The sequence below is a fragment of the Hemitrygon akajei genome, chromosome 3 (genome assembly GCF_048418815.1).
Source record: "Hemitrygon akajei chromosome 3, sHemAka1.3, whole genome shotgun sequence".
In the NCBI taxonomy this organism is placed as follows: domain Eukaryota; kingdom Metazoa; phylum Chordata; class Chondrichthyes; order Myliobatiformes; family Dasyatidae; genus Hemitrygon; species Hemitrygon akajei.
In genome coordinates, this window is record NC_133126.1 from 170,563,270 (window position 1) to 170,584,557 (window position 21,288).

Here is a 21,288-nt window from a genome sequence, read left to right on the forward strand (position 1 = left end):
CTGTCTCTACTATTGCTTCCACATTGGATGCTCTAAGGCAAATTATGACTTTATGAATAGGCTTAATTATTGGTGGGGGATATTCAAAGTGACCATTATGCTAAACTGAATCGTGTTCTGTACTAAACCACATAGATCCAGGCAAAAACACTGTTTCCACTCGAACCTCTGTTCCAATACATCCCGTATCCTATCTCACATTAGACAAAAGGCAGTGTACCTTGCATCATGAAGTCATCTATTATGTGTTCAACGGCAATTTACAGGGCACCAGAAAGTAAAACTTGTAGTGTGTTCTCTTGGTGATTGCCAAACAACGGTTTGGATTTGGGGATATCACTGCAGTTGAGAAATCACCAAAGCAAGGTACCAGTCGAGCAGACATTATAAACAATATATATGAGGGCAGGAAAATATTGTGGATCCAAACCTGTAGATTCTTCTCTAATTCTTGTGAAACCCAGAAGCAAAATATGGCAGTATTTGCTCCTCTTCAGTGTTTACTGTTTTCAGCTTTATCCCTTGTAATCATTGACTGATTCTCAGTGGAAGGTCTCCTGATGACATGAAGCTCTGCTGTAGGTGGTGTAATTAAGATCTCAACATGCAAGGAGCAGAATACACACTCTGGGCTTAATTCACTGCATAATAATGCAGGAAATCTGTCCACTGATCACAAGCAAAACAGAATATGTTTCAGCTGTCCAAATTTCATCCCTGATCAAGAACAAGAGGGACAGGTTCACATTTTAAATGTAAACATTGATCTTCTATCATTATCTTGAAATTAACATCAATATGTTGTTTCTCATTTATTTCTTATAATGTGAATGAATGTGTTGAAAGTAACATCTGTTCTTGGAAAAGTAATTCTCATTGTGTCAATACCGAGGGCTCTTTCAACTGCACATGTCTGAGTGGATATGAAGGAGACTATTGTATAGGTGAGGAACCTAATGTAACAATTCTCTTAGTCATAACATCATTGAAATTTACAGCACAGAAGTAAGTCTGTTGGCTGAGCTGGCTTTTGCAAAAATTTCCACAGATACTCAACTCTCTGGTGAAATAAATTCCTCCTCATCTCTATTGTAAAAGGACATCCTAAACTGAATAGAAAGGCTGGCTCTGTTTTAGGAGTCAAACTCGATGCATTAGAGGCTGTGGTAGAACAAAGGACCCCACAGAAAATCCTAGAAATTCCGGAAAATGTTTCTCACCCTCTGTAAGCCAACATGGCTGAACAGAGGAGCACTTTTAGTAATCAATAAGACACCTGGGCTGCTCCAAAGAGTGCTAATGAAGCCATTCTCACCCTCAGAAATAGGCTTTGTGATGAGTCAACCTATATTGGGGAAGTGATGACCCCTCCTTTTAGAGTATTTGTGATAACTTATTTTTTATTCTTTCTACCTCTCTTCTAACATTTATATCTGTGCATGTGTAATTGTGCTGTGACGCTGTAATTTTCTTTGGGATCAATAAATTATCCATCTATCTATCTATTCTGAGGTTGTGTTCTCTGTTAATAGACTCTCCCACCATAGGAAACATTCTCTCCACATCCACTCTCTCAAGGCCTTTCACTATTTGATAGTGAGGTTTCAATGAGGTCATCCCTCATTCTTCTGAAATCCTGTCAATACAGGCCCACAACCAACAAAATCTCTTCATATGATCAACCATTCAATCAAGGAATCATTTTCAACAACCTCCTTTGAACCCGCTCCACTTTCAGCACATCCCTTCTGAGATATGAGAAAGAAAACGGCCTCACAGTAATCCAAGTGAGGTTTCACTGGTGCTTTGCAAAGAATCAGCATTATATCCTTGAATGCCTTAAGTTTGAAACGAATGAATATTGAAATTTCTCCAATGTCTTGCTAACTTAGAGGAAATGTACACGGATCGGAGAAAGTCTGGATGCATAGGAATTGCTTTGCAGATGGTGATTAGCATCGAATCATCTGACTGATTAGTTTTGGTTTCTGTTCTTCTCATTTTAGGTCAGATACATCCCAAGATCAAATTCACATACTTTCAGCTCAGACTCTCCAGTTTTTGCAATGCCAGAGCTAACAGTAATTTTGGATTTAACTCCAGTGAAATCCAGACACTGCATTTGGCAATATTTACTCCTGTTCAGTATTTACTGTTTTCATCTTTATCCCTTGTAACCGTTGACTGATTCTCAGTGCTAACATCCCTCATGACATTCAGCTCTGTTGTAGGTGGTGTAATTGAGATCTCAACATGCAAGAAGCAGCAGCAGAATACACAGTCTGGATTTAATTAAATTTAATTTAATTTAATTATGATAATGCAGGAAGTCTGACCACTGATAACAGGCAAAGCAAAAAACATTTCATCTTTCCACGTTTCATTCACGGTCAAGAACAACAGGGATAGGTTCACATTTTAAATGTAGTGATCAATGTAAATATTGATCTCCTATCAATATGTTGAAAGTAATGGCAATATGCTGTTTCTCATTCATTTCTCCAGATGTGAATGAATGTGTTGACAGTAACATCTGCTCTTGGAAAAGTAATTCTTATTGTGTCAATACCGAGGGCTCTTTCAACTGCACATGTCTGAGTGGATACGAAGTGGACTGAGTGGATAAGTCTGCCCACTGATCACAGGCAAATCAAAAAACATTTCATCTTTCCTAATTTCATCCCCGGTCAAGAACAAGAGGGATAGGTGCACATTTCAAATGTAGTCAGTTTAAACATTGATCTTCTATCATTATCTTAAAATTAATGGCAAAATATTGGTTTTCGTTCATTTTACCAGATGTGAATGAATGTGTTGAAAGTAACATCTGTTCTTGGAAAAGTAATTCCTATTGTGTCAATACCGAGGGCTCTTTCAACTGCAAATGTCTGAGTGGATACGAAGGAGACAATTGTACAGGTGAGTAACCTGATCTAACAATGTTCTTAGTCACAGAATCAGAGAAAAGTAAAGCATGGATGCAGGCCCTTTGGCCCATCTTGTCCTTGCTGAACCAATTAAACTGCCGAAACCCATCATCCTGTACTGGAAGCATAGCCCTCCATAGCCCTCCATACCTCTACCTGCAATGTTCCTATCCTAACTCCTCTTCAATATAGAAATCAAGCTCACATGCACCACTTGCACTGGTTGCTCATTCCACACACTCACACTTCTTTGATTGAAGAAGTTTCCACTCATGTTCCCCTTTTTGCCTTTCACTCTTAACCAATGTCTTCCAGTTGTAGTCCCACCCAACCTCAATGGAAAAAGCCTGCTTACATTTACCCTATCTATTCCCCCCATAATTCTGTATGCCTGTATCGAATCTCCTCTCGGGCTTCTATGCTCTGAGGAATATAGTCCTAACTTATGTAATCTTCCCTTATAACTCAGATCCTTCAGACTCGGCAACATCCTTGTAAATTTTCTCTGTAATCTTTCAACCACATTTACATCTTTCCTGTGGGTAGGTGAGCTGAACTGCACACAATACTCCAAATTTAGCCTCAGCATCATCCTCTAATTCTTCAATATCCCATGCCACCTCCTGTATTCAGTACTTTGTGTTATGAAGTCCAATGTGCCAAAAGCTTTTTTTATGACCCTATCCGCCTTTGATGCTACTTTCAATGAAAGGTGGGCTTGTATTCCCAGATTATTTCAACAAACTCATGAAATGAATTAAAATTGAATTTCAAAATAATACAAAATAAGGTAGCCAGTGCAACTCTTTCTTATTCAGCCCTTAATGGCTTTGGATGATTGGAGAGATGCGTCTTGATGTGGCCTGTGTAGGAACTGCAGACTCTTCCACTGACGGACCAGGATATAGGTGGTGTCAAAATTTTCTTTCCAGTGATCACTGAGGATTATTGTGTTCTCTCTTAACCATATAACAATTACAGCACGGAAACAGGCCATCTCAGCCCTTCTAGTCCGTGCTGAATGCTTACTCTCACCTAGTCGCACTGACCTGTACTCAGCCCGTAATCCTCCATTCCTTTTCCTGTCCATATACCTATACTATTTTTTCTTAAATGACAAAATCGAACCTGCCTCTACCACTTCTACTGGAAGCTCGTTCCACACAGCTACCACTCTCTGAGTAAAGAAGTTCCCCCTCGTGTTACCCCTAAGCTTTTGCCCCTTAATTCTTGGTTTATGGTTCTCAGTGCTTTCCTGAATGTCTCTTCTCGAGTTTTCATCCATGCATGACTCCAGCCTCTGTACCATTCAAATCATTTTTTCTCCTTTATATCTATTGATTGATGTTCATAATGCATTTCCTGTCCTTCCCATCTATAAAACTCCTCTTATTTACCCCTTGATCATGACCCCACTAAGGAGCACCAGGCCATTGTCTCCTATACCATCACCAACCTTATCAGCTCTGGGGATCTCCCATCCACTGCCACCAACCTCATAGTTCCCACACCCCGCACTTCCCGTTTCTACCTCCTACCCAAGATCCACAAACCTGCCTGTCCAGGTAGACCTATTGTCTCAGCTTGCTCCTGCCCCACTGAACTCATTTCTGCATACCCTGACACTGTCTTATCCCAGTTGTTCAATCTCTTCCCACCTATGTTCCTGACACTTCTCATGGTTTGAATTTTTTCAATGATTTTATGTTCCCTGGCCCCCTCCGTCTTCTTTTCACCATGGACGTCCAGTCCCTATATACCTCCATCCCCCACCGAGATGGTCTCGAAGCTCTTCGCTTTTTTTTGGATTCCAGACCTGACCAATTCCCCTCTACCACCACTCTCCTCCGTCTAGCGGAATTAGTTCTTACTCTCAACAATTTCTCCTTTGGCTCCTCCCACTTCCTCCAAACCAAGGGTGTAGCCTTGGGCACCCGTATGGGTCCCAGTTATGCCTGCCTTTTTGTTGGCTTTGTGGAACAGTCCATGTTCCAAGTCTATACCGGTATCCATCCCCCTCTTTTCCTTCGCTACATCGACGACTGCATTGGCGCTGCCTCTTGCACGTATGCTGAGCTCGTCGACTTCATTAACTTTGCCTCCAACTTTCACCCTCCAGGTTACATACTGCTCTAATGGGAACACACAGAGGTCCTGGCTAAGATGGCCTTTTGAAACATAGTTAACAAAATCCAGAATCTGCTGTTGTTCATATCTTACTCTTTCAACAATGCCTGTAGCAGTTTGCACGTTATTCAGTGTAATCACGGAGTGACTCAATTTAAAACTATCCTGAATTTTTCAGCTATGTTTGAGATGTATAATTGAGTTTTTTTTATAAGAAAAGTTTCAATGTTTGTATAGGCATGTTTTATAGACAGCTGGTGATGCAAGACTGGTGCCCATATACTGTGTGAACATCTTTGAAATGTTGCTACCAAATTTCATCCTGTACATTTGTAATAAGGAAGACGTTTGTAAGCATGGATCCTTCCTAAATTTTCTAATGAAAGTTGTAATATATTGTTTCTGGTTTATTCTGGGTTCAGAGTAACCAAAACAGTTGCACCATTGTGTACTCGGTGACAATTTTAAACATGGATCCTCCACCATTATCTTAGAATAAACATCAATGTGTTGTTTCTGGTTTATTCTTTCAGATGTGGATGAATGTCTTGATTGGACCATCTGTTCTTGGAAAAGTAATTCTTATTGTGTCAATACCGAGGGCTCTTTCAACTGCACATGTCTGAGTGGATATGCAGGAGACAATTGTACAGGTGAGGAACCTGATGTGATAATGCACAGTCATAGAATCAGAGAAAATTAAAGCATGGAATCAGGCTCTTTGGCCCATCTAGTCCATGCTGAAACAGTTAAACTGCCTAACCCCATCAAACTGTAGAGGAACCTTAGCTCTCTGTACACCGACCGTCCATATACTTTTCCCAACTTCTCTAAAACATTGAAATCAAGCTCGCATGTACCACGTGCACTGACAGTTCTTTCCACACTTTCACAATCTTCCGAGTGAAGAACTTTCCCCTCATGTTCCCCTTATACTATATCCCTTTCATACTTAACCCATGACTTCGAGTTGTAGCTCCATCCAAACTCAGTGGAACTAGCCTTCTTACATTTACCCTGACCCTAACAAATCGCCTCTCTGGCTTCTGCGCTCTGTGGAATAAAGACCTAACCTATGAAAACTCCCCTTATATCTCAGGTCCTTTACACCCGGCTACAGCCATGTAAATTTCCCCTGTAATCCTTCAACCGTATTTACATCTTCCCTGTATGTCTGTAAGCAGAAATGCACGCAATACCTCAACGTAGGCTTCAGCAACATCGTCTACAACTGCAACATAACATGATGTCTCTTGTATTCAGTACTTTGGATTATGAAGGCCAATGTGCCAAAAGCTTTCTTTATGACCTTATCCACCTATGGTGCCATTTTCAATAGAAGATGGACTTGCATTCCCAGATCCCTTTGATTGTCCGCACTCGTCAAGAGCCAATGATGTAAGATCTATGATGGTTTGGTCTACTGAAACGCAACTCCATTGCATTTGTCTGCATTAAATTCCATGTGCCATTTTTTAGCTCATTTTTCATCTATCCACACGCCACTGCAAGCCATGATATCTTCCTCACTGTCCACTCCACCCCCACTCTTGTTGTCATCTGTAATTCTGTTCATTCTGGTTAATCAAATTCTCATGCTGATCGTTGAATAAGATGACAAACAACAACAGACACAGCACTGATCTGTACATCAGTTCATTAATCACATGCCTTTTCTCAGAGAGGCAACAATCTGTAACCACTCTCTGCCTTCTCCCTGTATCCCTTCATGCCCTGACCCATTATGAACCTATCAACCACTGCCTTAAACATACATAAATGCTTGCTTCCACAGCTGGCTGTAGTAAAAAGTTCCATAGCTACACCACTCTCTTGTGAAAGAAATTCCTCCTCATCTTCATTGTAAAAGGACATCCTAAATTCATGGAAATTCTGATTCCGTTATAGGAGTCAAACTCAACACATTGGGGACTGTGGTAGAACAAAGGACCTCACGGAAGATCCTGACAATTCTGGACAATGTTTCGTCCCTCTGCGTGGCAACTTGGCTCAATAGAAAAGCACATTTTGTGATTCACTAAGACTAATGCACTGCTCCAATGAGTGCTATATGTGGGCGTTCCTACCCTAGGCCATTAGATTTGTTTATGAGTCTAGTTATAGCTGGGGAGTGATGACCTCCTGCTGTTAGACTGTTTGTAGGTTTTTATTCTCTTTCTTCTTCTCATCTTATGCTTATATCTGTGCACGTGCATTGCTACTGCGACAATGTCATTCCCTTTGGGATTAACGAAGTATCTATCTATCTGTTTATCCATTTGAAGGTTGTGTCTTCTTGTCTTAAACTCTCCCACCATAGGAAACATTCTCTCCACATCCACTCTATCAAGAACTTTCGCTGTTTGATAGGTTTCAATGAGGCCGCCCTTCATTCTTCTGAATTTCAGTTCATACAGGCCCAGAACCAACAGACCCTACATATTAAAAGCCATTGAATCCTGGAATCATTTTCATCAATCTCCTTTGAACCTTCTCCAGTTTCAGCACATCCCTTTTACGATATGAAGACGAAAACTGCCTCACAGTACTCCGAGTGAGGCCTCACCTGTGGTTTATAAAGCCCCAACATTACATCCTTGAATGCCTTCAGATTGAAACTAGTAATTGTCCAATTATCTTCAATGCTTTGGTTGCTTTGAAGGAATATATATGGACCAGTGAAAGTCTGGTTATATAGGAACTGTTGTCCAGATGGTGGTTAGCATAGAATCACCAGATTCATTTGTTTTCATTCATCTTATTATCATGTTAACTTAAGTTAGATATTTCACAAGATTGTATTCACACGTTTTCAGATGAGACTTTGCAGTTGTAGGAATGCCAGAGCTAACAGCAATTGTGCAATTAACTTTCAGTGAAACCCAAAAGTTGCATTTGGGAATATTTGCTCCTCTTGAGTGTTTACAGTTTTCAGCTTTATCCCTTGTAACCATTGATTAATTCTCAGTGGAAGCCTCCTGATGACATGAAACTCTGTTGTAGGTGGTGTAATTAAGACCTCAACAGACACGGAGCAGCAGCAAAATACACAGTCTGTATTTAATTCACTGCATGATAATATAGAAAGTCTGCCCACTGATCACAGGCAAATCAAAAAACATTTCATCTTTCCTAATTTCATCCCCGGTCAAGAACAAGAGGGATAGGTGCACATTTCAAATGTAGTCAGTTTAAACATTGATCTTCTATCATTATCTTAAAATTAATGGCAAAATATTGGTTTTCGTTCATTTTACCAGATGTGAATGAATGTGTTGAAAGTAACATCTGTTCTTGGAAAAGTAATTCCTATTGTGTCAATACCGAGGGCTCTTTCAACTGCAAATGTCTGAGTGGATACGAAGGAGACAATTGTACAGGTGAGTAACCTGATCTAACAATGTTCTTAGTCACAGAATCAGAGAAAAGTAAAGCATGGATGCAGGCCCTTTGGCCCATCTTGTCCTTGCTGAACCAATTAAACTGCCGAAACCCATCATCCTGTACTGGAAGCATAGCCCTCCATAGCCCTCCATACCTCTACCTGCAATGTTCCTATCCTAACTCCTCTTCAATATAGAAATCAAGCTCACATGCACCACTTGCACTGGTTGCTCATTCCACACACTCACACTTCTTTGATTGAAGAAGTTTCCCCTCATGTTCCCCTTTTTGCCTTTCACTCTTAACCAATGTCTTCCAGTTGTAGTCCCACCCAACCTCAATGGAAAAAGCCTGCTTACGTTTACCCTATCTATTCCCCCCATAATTCTGTATGCCTGTATCGAATCTCCTCTCGGGCTTCTATGCTCTGAGGAATATAGTTCTAACTTATGTAATCTTCCATAATAACTCAGATCCTTCAGACTCGGCAACATCCTTGTAAATTTTCTCTGTAATCTTTCAACCACATTTACATCTTTCCTGTGGGTAGGTGAGCTGAACTGCACACAATACTCCAAATTTAGCCTCAGCATCATCCTCTAATTCTTCAATATCCCATGCCACCTCCTGTATTCAGTACTTTGTGTTATGAAGTCCAATGTGCCAAAAGCTTTTTTTATGACCCTATCCGCCTTTGATGCTACTTTCAATGAAAGGTGGGCTTGTATTCCCAGATTATTTCAACAAACTCATGAAATGAATTAAAATTGAATTTCAAAATAATACAAAATAAGGTAGCCAGTGCAACTCTTTCTTATTCAGCCCTTAATGGCTTTGGATGATTGGAGAGATGCGTCTTGATGTGGCCTGTGTAGGAACTGCAGACTCTTCCACTGACGGACCAGGATATAGGTGGTGTCAAAATTTTCTTTCCAGTGATCACTGAGGATTATTGTGTTCTCTCTTAACCATATAACAATTACAGCACGGAAACAGGCCATCTCAGCCCTTCTAGTCCGTGCTGAATGCTTACTCTCACCTAGTCGCACTGACCTGTACTCAGCCCGTAACCCTCCATTCCTTTTCCTGTCCATATACCTATACAATTTTTTTTAAATTACAAAATCGAACCTGCCTCTACCACTTCTACTGGAAGCTCGTTCCACACAGCTACCACTCTCTGAGTAAAGAAGTTCCCCCTTGTGTTACCCCTAAGCTTTTGCCCCTTAATTCTTGGTTTATGGTTCTCAGTGCTTTCCAGAATGTCTCTTCTCGAGTTTTCATCCATGCATGACTCCAGCCTCTGTACCATTCAAATCATTTTTTCTCCTTTATATCTATTGATTGATGTTCATAATGCATTTCCTGTCCTTCCCATCTATAAAAGTTTTTGTTCATTTGGTCCTTTGAATCCCACCATAATCATTTCCACAGCTGGAGTGGCCTGAGGATCTTGCACTTCTTCAAAAAACAGACAAAGTTGTCTCTTTCCACTGCAATTTACATCACCTTATTTGGACCTGGTCTGAAAATGAACACCTTCACTTTTGCCTCCATTTTCACCCTCCAGGTTACATACTGTTCTAATGGGAACACACAGAGGGCCTGGCTAAGATGGCCTTTTGAAACATAGTTAACAAAATCCAGAATCTGCTGTTGTTCATATCTTACTCTTTCAACAATGCCTGTAGCAGTTTGCACGTTATTCAGTGTAATCACGGAGTGACTCAATTTAAAACTGTCCTGAATTTTTCAGCAATGTTTGAGATGTATAATTGAGTTTTTTTTATAAGAAAAGTTTCAATGTTTGTATAGGCATCATTACATTTTATAGACAGCAGGTGATGCAAGACTGGTGCCCGTATCCTTTGTGAACATCTTTGAAATGTTGCTACCAAATTTCATCCTGTACATTTGTAATAAGGAAGACATTTGTAAGCATGGATCCTTCCTAAATTTTCTAATGAAAGTTGTAATATATTGTTTCTGGTTTATTCTAGGTTCAGAGTAACAAAAACAGTTGCACCATTGTGTACTCAGTGACAATTTTAAACATGGATCCTCCACCATTATCTTAGAATAAACATCAATGTGTTGTTTCTCGTTTATTCTTTCAGATGTGGATGAATGTCTTGATTGGACCATCTGTTCTTGGAAAAGTAATTCTTATTGTGTCAATACTGAGGGCTCTTTCAACTGCACATGTCTGAGTGGATATGGAGGAGACAATTGTACAGGTGAGGGTCATAATGTAACAATGCACTTGAGAAGGACTTGCTTCAATCAGCTGTTCAATTTGCCTTTGCATTTGCTTTTTATTATTGCCATTGTAAGTTCCGTTAGTAGAGAATTTTTGCATTATTTTAACATCAAATGAATTAAAACTTTACGTGAAAAAGTGCTGCAGGACATAGACAGGACAACTCCTTCTTAGTTAGTCCTTAGTGGCAGGGGATGAGTTGCATCCATATATTCTGAAGTGGCCAGTGTAGGAACTGCAGACTCTTCCACGTTTGGGCTAGCAGATTACTGGCAGTATGGCTGGTCAAGTAGTTTGTGAGGCAATGCCTCCTTCCAGTGATCATCGAGCATTGCTCTGTCCTCCCATTAATGCTGTATGGATCTCAATGCTATCCAGTATGTTTCTTTGAGAGTTTGAGTTTTTGTCCATGTATGACTCCAATCATGTATAATATGCTTCTACCTCTGTACCATTCAGATAACATTTTCTTCTTTATATTTGTCCCTTGATTTTCATAATGCATTCCCTGTCCTTCCTATCTTCCGCAGCTGGGGTGGCCTGAGGAAGTTGCCCTTCTTCCTAGAGCAGACAAAATTGTCTCTTTCCTCTTCAATTTAGAAAATTTTATTTGAACTTGGTCTGAAGATGAACACCTTCACCTTTGCCTCCATTTTCACCCTCCAGGTTACATAGTGCTGTAATGAGGACACACAGAGCTCCTAGTTAAGGAGGTCTTTTGTAATGTAGTTAACAAAATCCAGAGGCTTCTGTTGATCATACCTTATTGTTTCAACAGGATGTGTTTGCACATGATTTATTATAAACACTGAGTGACTCACTTTAAAAGTACCATGAATTTTTCACTGATGTTCCAGATGTATAATTGAGTTTTTTATATAATACAAATTTTAATATCAATGTAGACATCATTATATTTACTAGACAGCAGATGATGCAAGACCTGTGAAAATCTTTGAAATGTTGTCGCCACCAAATTTCATCCTGTATCAAGTCTAACAAATATATTTGTTATAAGGAAGACAGTTGTAAGCATGGATCCTTCCGGAAGCTTCTAATGAAAAATGTAATATATTGTTTCCGGATTGTTCTTTCAGATGTGGATGAATGTCTTGATAGTAACATCTGCTCTTCAAAAAGCAATTCTAGATGTGTCAATACTGAGGGCTCTTTCAATTGTATGTGTCTGGCTGGATATACAGGACCCAGTTGCACAGGTGAGTAATATAATGAAACATTTTACAGACTCTGCAGAAGGTTAGTTTTGTTACAGCAGCTGTTTACATTTGTCTTTACTGTCTGAATAAATCGATAGCAATAGTCATTTTATATAAAAAGTTGGAATTACATAAATGAGTTGAATTAAGTTATTAAATAATTTATTGTGAGTGCATAATTCATATGTACAAATGCAAATACATATATGACTAAAGCATGAAATTGTTGAATTATTTCTATACAGAAGTGGGTACTGTTCAACAAGCCAGAATTTGTTTACTTAATTTCCCTGATAAAATTTAATTTAATTTCTTTTTACCCTGTTGTACCACAACAGTTTCTGCCACATTGGATGATATAAAGTTAATAACTATTTTACTGAAGATTTATAACTTTGATAAATCATGAGAGATTCTCAAAATGACCTCATGGCAATCTTAATACTGTCCTTATCTGTTGAAACTCCTTATTGTCTGTCCAGGCTAACAGAACCACTGCTCACAGATCCCCGTTCTAAGGCATCCTGCATGCTTATCTCACACCGCTGTCCATTCCCTCACTCCTCCTGACAGGCAGAATCTCCTAGCATCAAGAAGTATCCCATTATAGGTTGAATGGCAAACTAAACAGCACCAGAATATAATGAGCTGTGTTCCTTATTCTCTCGGTGACTACCAACAATAGTTTGAACCAAGGATACTAATAAGGTTGAGAATCTATAAGCCGATGTGCTAGTGAAATTGGCATCAATAATTGCTCATCTGAAGGTCAGCCAATGAGAACAGCGAGAAAAGTTGAAAAAGAAGAAAGCTTTATAGAGTGGCTGAAGAGTAGAGGGAGACAGAGTATGAAGGCTTTGGCTCAACAGGGCTTAGACGATAAGGGGTCGAGGTGAGATACATTACTTGTGTAGAATACAGACAGAAGGTATGTGTGTGAGGCTGGTTTTCTGTGCACAGTGTCAGATGTGGGAGGTCCTGGAGACTCCCAGCCTCCCTGATGGCCACGTCTGCCGCAGGTGTGTCGAGCTGCAGCTCGTTAGAGACTGCGTTAGGGAACTGGAGATGCAGCTCGATGACCTTTGTTTGGTCAGGGAGAGTGAGGAGCTGTAGGCAAGTAGTCACACTGGGGCCTCGGGAGACAGATAAGTGGGTAACTCAGGAGAGGGAAGGGCAAGAGGCAGATGCTAGAGAGTACCTCAGTGGCTGTCCCCTTAACAGTAAGTACTCCTGCTTGAGTACTGTAGGGGGAGACGGCCTACCCTGGGGGAAGTGATAGTGGCCACGCCTCTAGCACTGAGTCTGGCCCTGTGGCTCAGAAAGTTAGGGAAAGGAAGAGGATGGCAGCGGTGATAGGGGACTCTCTAATTAGGGGGTCAGGCAGGCGATTCTGTGGACGCAGGAAAGAAATGTGGTTGTTAATTTGCCTCCAAGGGATGTTTCTGATCATGTCCTCGATATCCTGAAGTGGGAAGGAGAACATCCAGAGGTCGTGGTACATATTGGTACCAACGACATAGGTAGGAAAAGGGCGGAAGTCCTGAAAGCAGACTACAGGGAGTTAGGAAGGAAGTTGAGAAGCAGAAGCACAAAGGTAGTAGCCTTGGGATTACTGCCTGTGCCACGTGCCAGTGAGTATAGGAATAGAATGAGGTGGAGGATAAATGCATGGCTGAGGGATTAGAGCAGGGGGCAAAGATTCAGATTTCTGGATCATTGGGACTTCTTCTGGAGCAGGTGTGACCTGTACAAAAAGCATGGGTTGCACTTGAATCGCAGGGGGACCAATATCCTGATGGGGAGGTTTGCTAAGGCTATTGGGGAGAGTTTAAGCTGGGGGATGGGAATCGAACTGAAGTGACGGAAGAAAGAACAGTGGCTCACAAATAGAGAAAGCTTGTAGACAGTCCGAGAGGGAGGATAGGCAGGTGATAGAGAAAGGACGCATTTAGACCAATAGTTTGAGATATGTCTATTTTAATGCAAGGCGTATATGAACAAAGTGGATGAGCTTAGAGCGTGATTCAGTACTTGTAACTATGATGTTATGGCCATTACAGAGACTTGGATGGTGCAGGGGCAGGAGTGGTTACTTCGAGTGTCAGGCTTTAGATGTTTCAGAAAGGACAGGGAGGAAGGCAAAAGAGGTGGGGGTGTGACACTGTTGATCAGAGATAGTGTCATGGCTGCAGAAAAAGAAGTTATGGAGGGGTTGTCTACAGAGTCTCTGTGGGTGGGAGTTAGGAAAAGGAAGGGATCAATAACTCCACTGGGTGTTTTTATAGTCCACCCAATAGTAATAGGGACAACAAGGAGCAGATAGGGAGACAGATTCAGGAAAGGAGTAATAATAACAGGGTTGTTGTTGGGTGGGAGATTTTAATTTCACAAATCTTGATTGGCATCTCCCTAGAGTGAGGGGTTTAGATGGGGTGGATTTTGTTAGGCATGTTCAGGAAGATTTCTTGACACAATATGTAGATAAGCCTACAAGAGGAGAGGTTGTACTTGATCTGATATTGGGAAATGAACCTGGTCAGGTGTCAGGTCTCTCAGTAGGACAGCATTTTGGAGATCGTGATCACAATTCTATCTCCTTCACCATAGTATTGGAGAGGGATAGGAACAGACAGGTTAGGGAAGAGTTTAGTTGGAATAAGGGGAAATATGAAGCATAAATTGGAAACAGATGTTCTCAGAGAAACGGACAGAAGAAATGTGGCAAATGTTCAGGGGATATTTGTGTGGGGTTCTGCATAGGTACATTCCAATGAGACAGGGAAAGGATGGTAGGGTATAGGAACCATGGTGTACAAAGGCTGTTGTAAATCTAGTCAAGAAGAAAAGAAGAGCTTATGAAAGGTTCAAAAATCTAGGTAATGATAGAGATCTAGAAAATTATAAGGATAGCAGGAAGGAGCTTAAGAATGAAATTAGGAGAGCCAGAAGTGGCCATGAAAAGGCCTTGGTGGACAGGATTAAGGAAAACCCCACGGCATTCTACAAGTATGTGAAGAGCAAGAGGATAAGACATGAGAGAATAGGACCAATCAAGTGTGATAGTGGAAAAGTGTGTATGGAACCAGAGGAGATAGCAGAGGTACTTAATGAATACTTTACTTCAGTATTCACTACGGAAAAGGATCTTGGAAATTGTAGGGATGACTTACAGTGGACTGAATAGCTTGAGCATGTAGATATTAAGGAAGAGGATGTGCTAGAGCTTTGGAAAGCATCAAGTTGGGTAAGGATGTACCCCAGGGTACTGTGGGAGCGAGGCAGGAGACTGCTGAGCACTGGGGATGATCCTTGCATCATCAATGAGGACGGGAGAGGTTCCGGAGGATTGGAGGGTTGCGGATATTGTTCCCTTATTCCAGAAAGGGAGTACAGATAGCCTAGAAAATTACAGTCCAGTGAATCTTACTTCAGTGGTTGGTAAGTTGATGGAGAAGATCCTGAGAGGCAGGATTTATGAATATTTGGAGAGGCATAATATGATTAGGAATAGTCAGCATGGCTTTGTCAAAGGCAGGTAGTGCCTTACGAGCCTGATTGAATTTTTTAAGGATGTGACTGAATACATTGTTGAAGGTAGAGCAGTAGATGTAGTGTGTATGGATTTCAGCAAGGCATTTGATAAGCTACCCCATGTAAGGCTTATTGAGAAAGTAAGAAGACATGGGATCCAAGGAGACCTTGCTTTGTTGATCCAGAATTGGCTTGCCCGCAGAAGGCAAAGTGTGGTTGTAAATGGGTCATATTCTGCATGGAGATCGGTGACCAATGGTGTGGCTCAGGGATCTGTTCTGGGACCCCTACTCTTCATGATTTTTATATATGACCTGGATGAGGAGGTGGAAGGATGGGTTAGTAAATTTGCTGATGACACAAAGGTTGGGGGTGTTGTGGATAGTGTGGAGGGCTGTTAGTGGGACATTGATAGGATGCAAAACTGGGCTGAGAAGTGGCAGATGGAGTTCAACCCAGATAAGTGTGAAGTGATTCATTTTGCTAAGTCAAATAAAATAGCAGAATATAGCATTAACGGTAAAACTCTTGGCAGCGTGGAGGATCAGAGGGATCTTGGGGTCCGTGTCCATAGGACACTCAAAGCTGCTGTGCAGGTTGACTCTGTGGTTAAGAAGGCATATGGTGCATTGACCTTCATCAATCGTGGGATTGAGTTTAAGAGCCGAGAGGGAATGTTGCAGCTATATAAGAACCTGGTCAAGATGATGAGCGGCATTGATCATGTGGATAGCCAGAGGCTATTTCCCAGGGCTGAAATGGCAACCACGACAGAGCATAGTTTTTAAGGTGCTTGGAAGTAGGTACAGAGGAAATGTCAGGGGTAAATTTTTTTACACAGAGAGTGATGAGCGTGTGGAATGGGCTGTCGGCGAAGGTGGTGGAGGCGGATACAATGGAGTCTTTTAAGAGACTCCTGGATAGGTACATGGAGCTTAGAAAAATACAGGGTAATGGGTAACCCTAGGTAATCTCTAAGGTAAGGACATGTTCGGTACAGCTTTGTGGGCCAAAGGGCTTGTATTGTGCTGTAGACTTTCTACGTTTCTATGAAGCCAGGAAAATATCTAAAACAATGTAATATATCCAGACCTTGAGATGCTTGCCCAACCTTACCTATAAGTTATCTTTAATGAAGTTTATTCTGGATTACTTCAATTCAAATTCTGGTCAGTGATCTAAAGCATATCTCTTATTTTTTATCTTGATATCTTCAGATATAGATGAATGCCTTAAGATTGAAGCTAACAACTGGCCTAATAGCAAGGATTTCATGAGGTCTTACACCTGTTATTGAAAGACTGGATCTATAAGAATTGTTTTCCTCTCAGTGGTTGGCATAAAATCATCCAATTCACCTGTTTTTGTTGCTCTTCAGTTAATTATAAAGCAGATATCTACCAAGGTCTTATTCACACTATATCAGCCTGGAATTTGCAGATGATAATACCAGCAACAACTGGTATTTGCAGAGAATTCCAGCAGCTGCTCTTGGCAATACCTTGCTGCTCCACAGTTTTAACTACTTTCAGTTTTAACAACTATAATTACAGACTAATTCTTAGTGCAAACTCTCTTGGTGATTTTAAATTCTGTCTTCAAAACGTTACAGTCTTGCAAATTTAAACCCATGTTGAGAGTAACTTGTACCAGCGCACCATTGTGTATAGACTCTGATCACTTTATAAAATGGAACCTGATGTAGTCTTCTGCTGCTGTAGCCCATCCATTTCAATGTTTGACATACTGTGCATTCAGAGATGCTCTTCTGCACACCACTGTTGAAACATGCTGTTATTTGAGTTACTGTCAGCTCGAACCAGTCCTGCCATTCTCCTCTGACCTCTTGTATTAACAAAGCATTTTCACACACTGAACTGTTGCTCACTGTATGTTTTTTGTTTTTCACACCATACTCTGTAAACTCCAGAGACTGTTGTGTGTGGCAATCCCAGGAATTCAGCAGTTTCTGAGATACTCAAACCACCCAGTCTGGCACTCCAAAGTCACTTAAATCACATTATGTCCTCATTCTGATGTTTGATCTGAACAACAAGTGAACCTCTTGACCATATCTGCATGTTCCTATGTATTGAGTTGCTGCTACATGATTGCTGATTACATATTTGCTTTAACAAGCAGGTGTACAGATGTACTCAATAAAATGTCCACTAAATGTATAGTGCAAATTTTAAACATACATCTTCCATTAATTTCCTGGAATAAATAGTAATACATTGTATCTGGACCATCCCTTCAGATGTGGATCAATGTCCTCATACTAAAATTTGTTCTTGAAGAAACAATTCCTGTGGTGTCAATACTGAGGGCTCTTTCAACTATTCATGACTGCACTTTGAACTGTAGCTAAGTAAGACTTACTCTGAAAGGGTGTTCATGTTTGCCGTTGCTGAATAAATCATAAAGTTCTTTAACCCATTGATTTTAGAGACATTAGTAATGATCTTGGAAGAATAACTAGATTCTGGAATGGATCTGGAGGACTAGAAAATTACTCATGTTACTCCACTCTTTAAGAATTAAGGAAGGCTGGAGAAAAGAAATTGTAGGCCAGTTAGCCTGACTTCAGTGGTTGGGAATATTTTGAAGTCCATTATTAAGGATGAGATAATTTTTTATTCAAACAGCCAAGGTTCCACTTAACTCATGCCTCATGATTTTCTGATTATAGACTTGATGGGCTGAATGGCCTAACTCTGCTCTTACGTCTTATTGTCTAAAAATTCAAATATGGACTAATTTGAGTTGTTTCAATAGCTATATAAATGATAAGTACAACTGATAAATAGAATCTCTGATCCAGATAATTTAATTATCCAAACATGGTCTCTGATTCCCTTAAGAAATTAATATTATCTCAGATTTTAATTTGCTTTTGGCTCTATTGAATGTCTGTCTAATCACATGCTTATGTTCCAGTCTTTATATTTCCTTTTTACATAACAATTTAAATGTAATATATTTTGTGTATTTTATTCCTGCTTTGTAGAATGCATATAACTGTGAGCGTGTTTCAGTATGATTGAATGAAATGCCTTGCTATTGTTTGCCCCACAGATGTGAAACTCTTTAATCAGTTTATCTCTTTTTGTTATACAGCTGTCAGAACTTGTGACCTAAGCTGCACAAATGCAGAATGTTTCTTTGAATACGTCAATGAGCCTGCATGCCAGTGTAAACAAGGATTTGAAATCACTGAATTAATGACTGTCTGCGGAGGTGTGACATTATTCAAATTAATCTTACATTTAAAGATGATAAATTCTTTTACTTGGCAAGTTTGATTAACAATATACTTGTGACGTCTGCTTTGTGAATTATTTAACAGCCTCTGATTTTGATTTAAGGCTGCCAATTTGTTCCATATTGTTCAGCTGATCTCAGCTAGTATTCCTTTTTCCATCTGTTTTTGCAGATATCAATGAATGTGAAACATCAAACAAATGTGGACAAATATGCAAAAACACTCTTGGTAGTTATGAATGTTCATGCAGGCCTGGTTATCTGTTAAATCAAGGAGACAAAAAAAATTGCAGTGGTGAGTCTCAACTTTGCATTAAATGCATAGTAGAAGAAACTTATACAGTTGTGAAACTTTGGAATTCTCTATTTTAGAAAACTGTGCAGACTGCTTCAATGAATTTTCACAAGATTCACATAGAGAAGTCAAAAGTTAGTGAAAACTAGCAAGAAAGATACCTGCAGTAAATCCAAGCTTCACAACATATTTTATGATCTGCAGTCTATCAGTGAGAGTGATAAACCTGATTCCGATTCTAAAAGTGACCATAAACAATAAACCAATAAACAACTGAACCAGGCTGAGAGGCCATGTTGTCTCATCACACTCCAACTTCATATGATTTTAGGTAATTTATGAAATGCAATTAAGGATTTTGAAAACAAATTGAAAAATAAATTTGAAGAATAATGCATTCCCTTCCAGCTTTCTCCACTTTATATTGATCATAGCTTGCTTTAGAGAGTAATTGTCAAAATATTCCAGAATCACCTTATTTACATTTCATGACCTGGTAATTTAACCTTCATCTCAAGCTTGGTATCTAAGACAAAATCCCAATCTATTATAAAATCTAAATTAACACTTATTAATTGTGTTTGGCTATTTAAACAGTTTATAGGAAGTGGTTGGCTGAAGATATGTCTCTACCAAAGGAGTTTCTTCCCTCCGCTAGCCTGAGGGTCATCCTTGGGCAAGGTGTAGCACCTGCTTAGTCCCTAGATCAGGGTCATTCAAGCCATGGGAGCAGCTGGTGGATGGTGGTATAAGCAGCTGATGCACAAGTCCTGGTTACGTGACCATTGACGCCAGGCAGTTTCTGAAGAGTATTGAAAAGAGCTGCTGTCACATGTCTTATAAACCATATAACAATTACAGCACTGAAACAGGCCATCTCGGCCCTTCTAGTCCATGCGAAATGCTTACTCTCACCTAGTCCCATCGACCTGCACTCAGCCCACAACCCTCCATTCCTTTCCTGTCCATATACCTATCCAATTTTACTTTAAATTGTAATGACATTGCCCAGAAAAAGGCAATGGCAAACCACTTCTGTGGAAAAATTTGCCAAGAACAATCAGGGCCATGGGATGTCCATGATGGTCCACGTAATGAACGAACAAATAGGAAGTACAATAAATTTTGGACATACTGGAAGAATTAGAACATAGAACATTACAGCATAATACTAGCCCTTCAACCCACAATATTGGACCAACCTTTTAACATACTCGAATATCAACCTAACCCTTCTGTTAGGGCGTATTCTGGAGTTAGGGTACATAGCAAATATTAATTTCACCAGCAACCAATCTTCCGATTTGAATGTGGATTACAGATTGGATTCAAAATGCAACTCAGAACAATTAGAGTCAGATGCCTGCATATGTATGAATGAGGCTTAGAGTCATTGGAGATCAGCAATGGGTGTCTGGAGAGTGGGTGTGAAGAAAGAGGTGTATGAAAACTATAGGTAATTCAGAGGAAGCATTGTAAATACATTGTAACTATAGAATTGTCCTGCTAAAGAATTGACCTCTAGCATACAAAAAATGTCATATAATATTGGGACGGGAGGCCTGTTCCTCCAAGAGTGTTTCAATATGATGCCTGTTGCTCGTTTTTGTTGAATAAAACATTTCTACATCCACCAGCTTCAGTGTCTCTTTGGTGACTTTCTACATGTCACCACACCTTCCCTCCTACATAGCCCTCCATTTCTCTTTGTTCCAGGTGCAGCAGAAATTTTAAACAGGTATAAAAGTCTTAGAAAATGTAACTTCAAAATTTAGAATGATGAAATAATAAAATTCATACATGGTGGATCAGGAACAGTTGAATTAATACCTGAGTACATATAACTTTATCTAGCAATCTTAAGTATACAATGCTGTGTGTGAATGTTTAGGTTTTCTCATACCCTTTTATTTAATATAATCCATACATTGAAAATGCTATCTGACTCTGTTTTAAACATTACATATTGAATTTGTATGTTATGAAATAAAAAAGGCATATTATTCACAAATATACTCTGTATATTTGAATACAAGCATCTTAAAAATCAATGGAAGTTGGCAACTGAGACCATGTATTTTCTTTTGTGTGCAGACATTGATGAATGTGCTAATCCTGAATTAAATGATTGTGAACATATTTGTCAAAATACTCCTGGAAAATATAAATGTGCATGTCATGCTGGTTACAAGCTGGATAACGAGGATAAGAAGAATTGCATTGGTGTGTATAAACTTCATAAAATCCATTGAAAAGATATTGTAAATGTCACCTGGTAAGGTT

General features: G+C 39.9%; 1 protein-coding gene across 1 annotated transcript in view; it reads left to right on the top strand.

The window, feature by feature from the left end:
• LOC140724598 (uncharacterized) overlaps positions 1-21,288 on the top strand; it is a 234,717-nt gene that overhangs the window by 44,655 nt on the left and 168,774 nt on the right. Inside the window, exons 18-25 of the mRNA XM_073039023.1 lie at positions 2,800-2,919; positions 5,588-5,707; positions 8,315-8,434; positions 10,556-10,675; positions 11,796-11,915; positions 18,567-18,686; positions 18,883-19,005; positions 21,100-21,228. Of these exons, the coding sequence (XP_072895124.1) occupies positions 2,800-2,919; positions 5,588-5,707; positions 8,315-8,434; positions 10,556-10,675; positions 11,796-11,915; positions 18,567-18,686; positions 18,883-19,005; positions 21,100-21,228 (972 nt within the window). The remainder of the gene's footprint in view (positions 1-2,799; positions 2,920-5,587; positions 5,708-8,314; positions 8,435-10,555; positions 10,676-11,795; positions 11,916-18,566; positions 18,687-18,882; positions 19,006-21,099; positions 21,229-21,288) is intronic.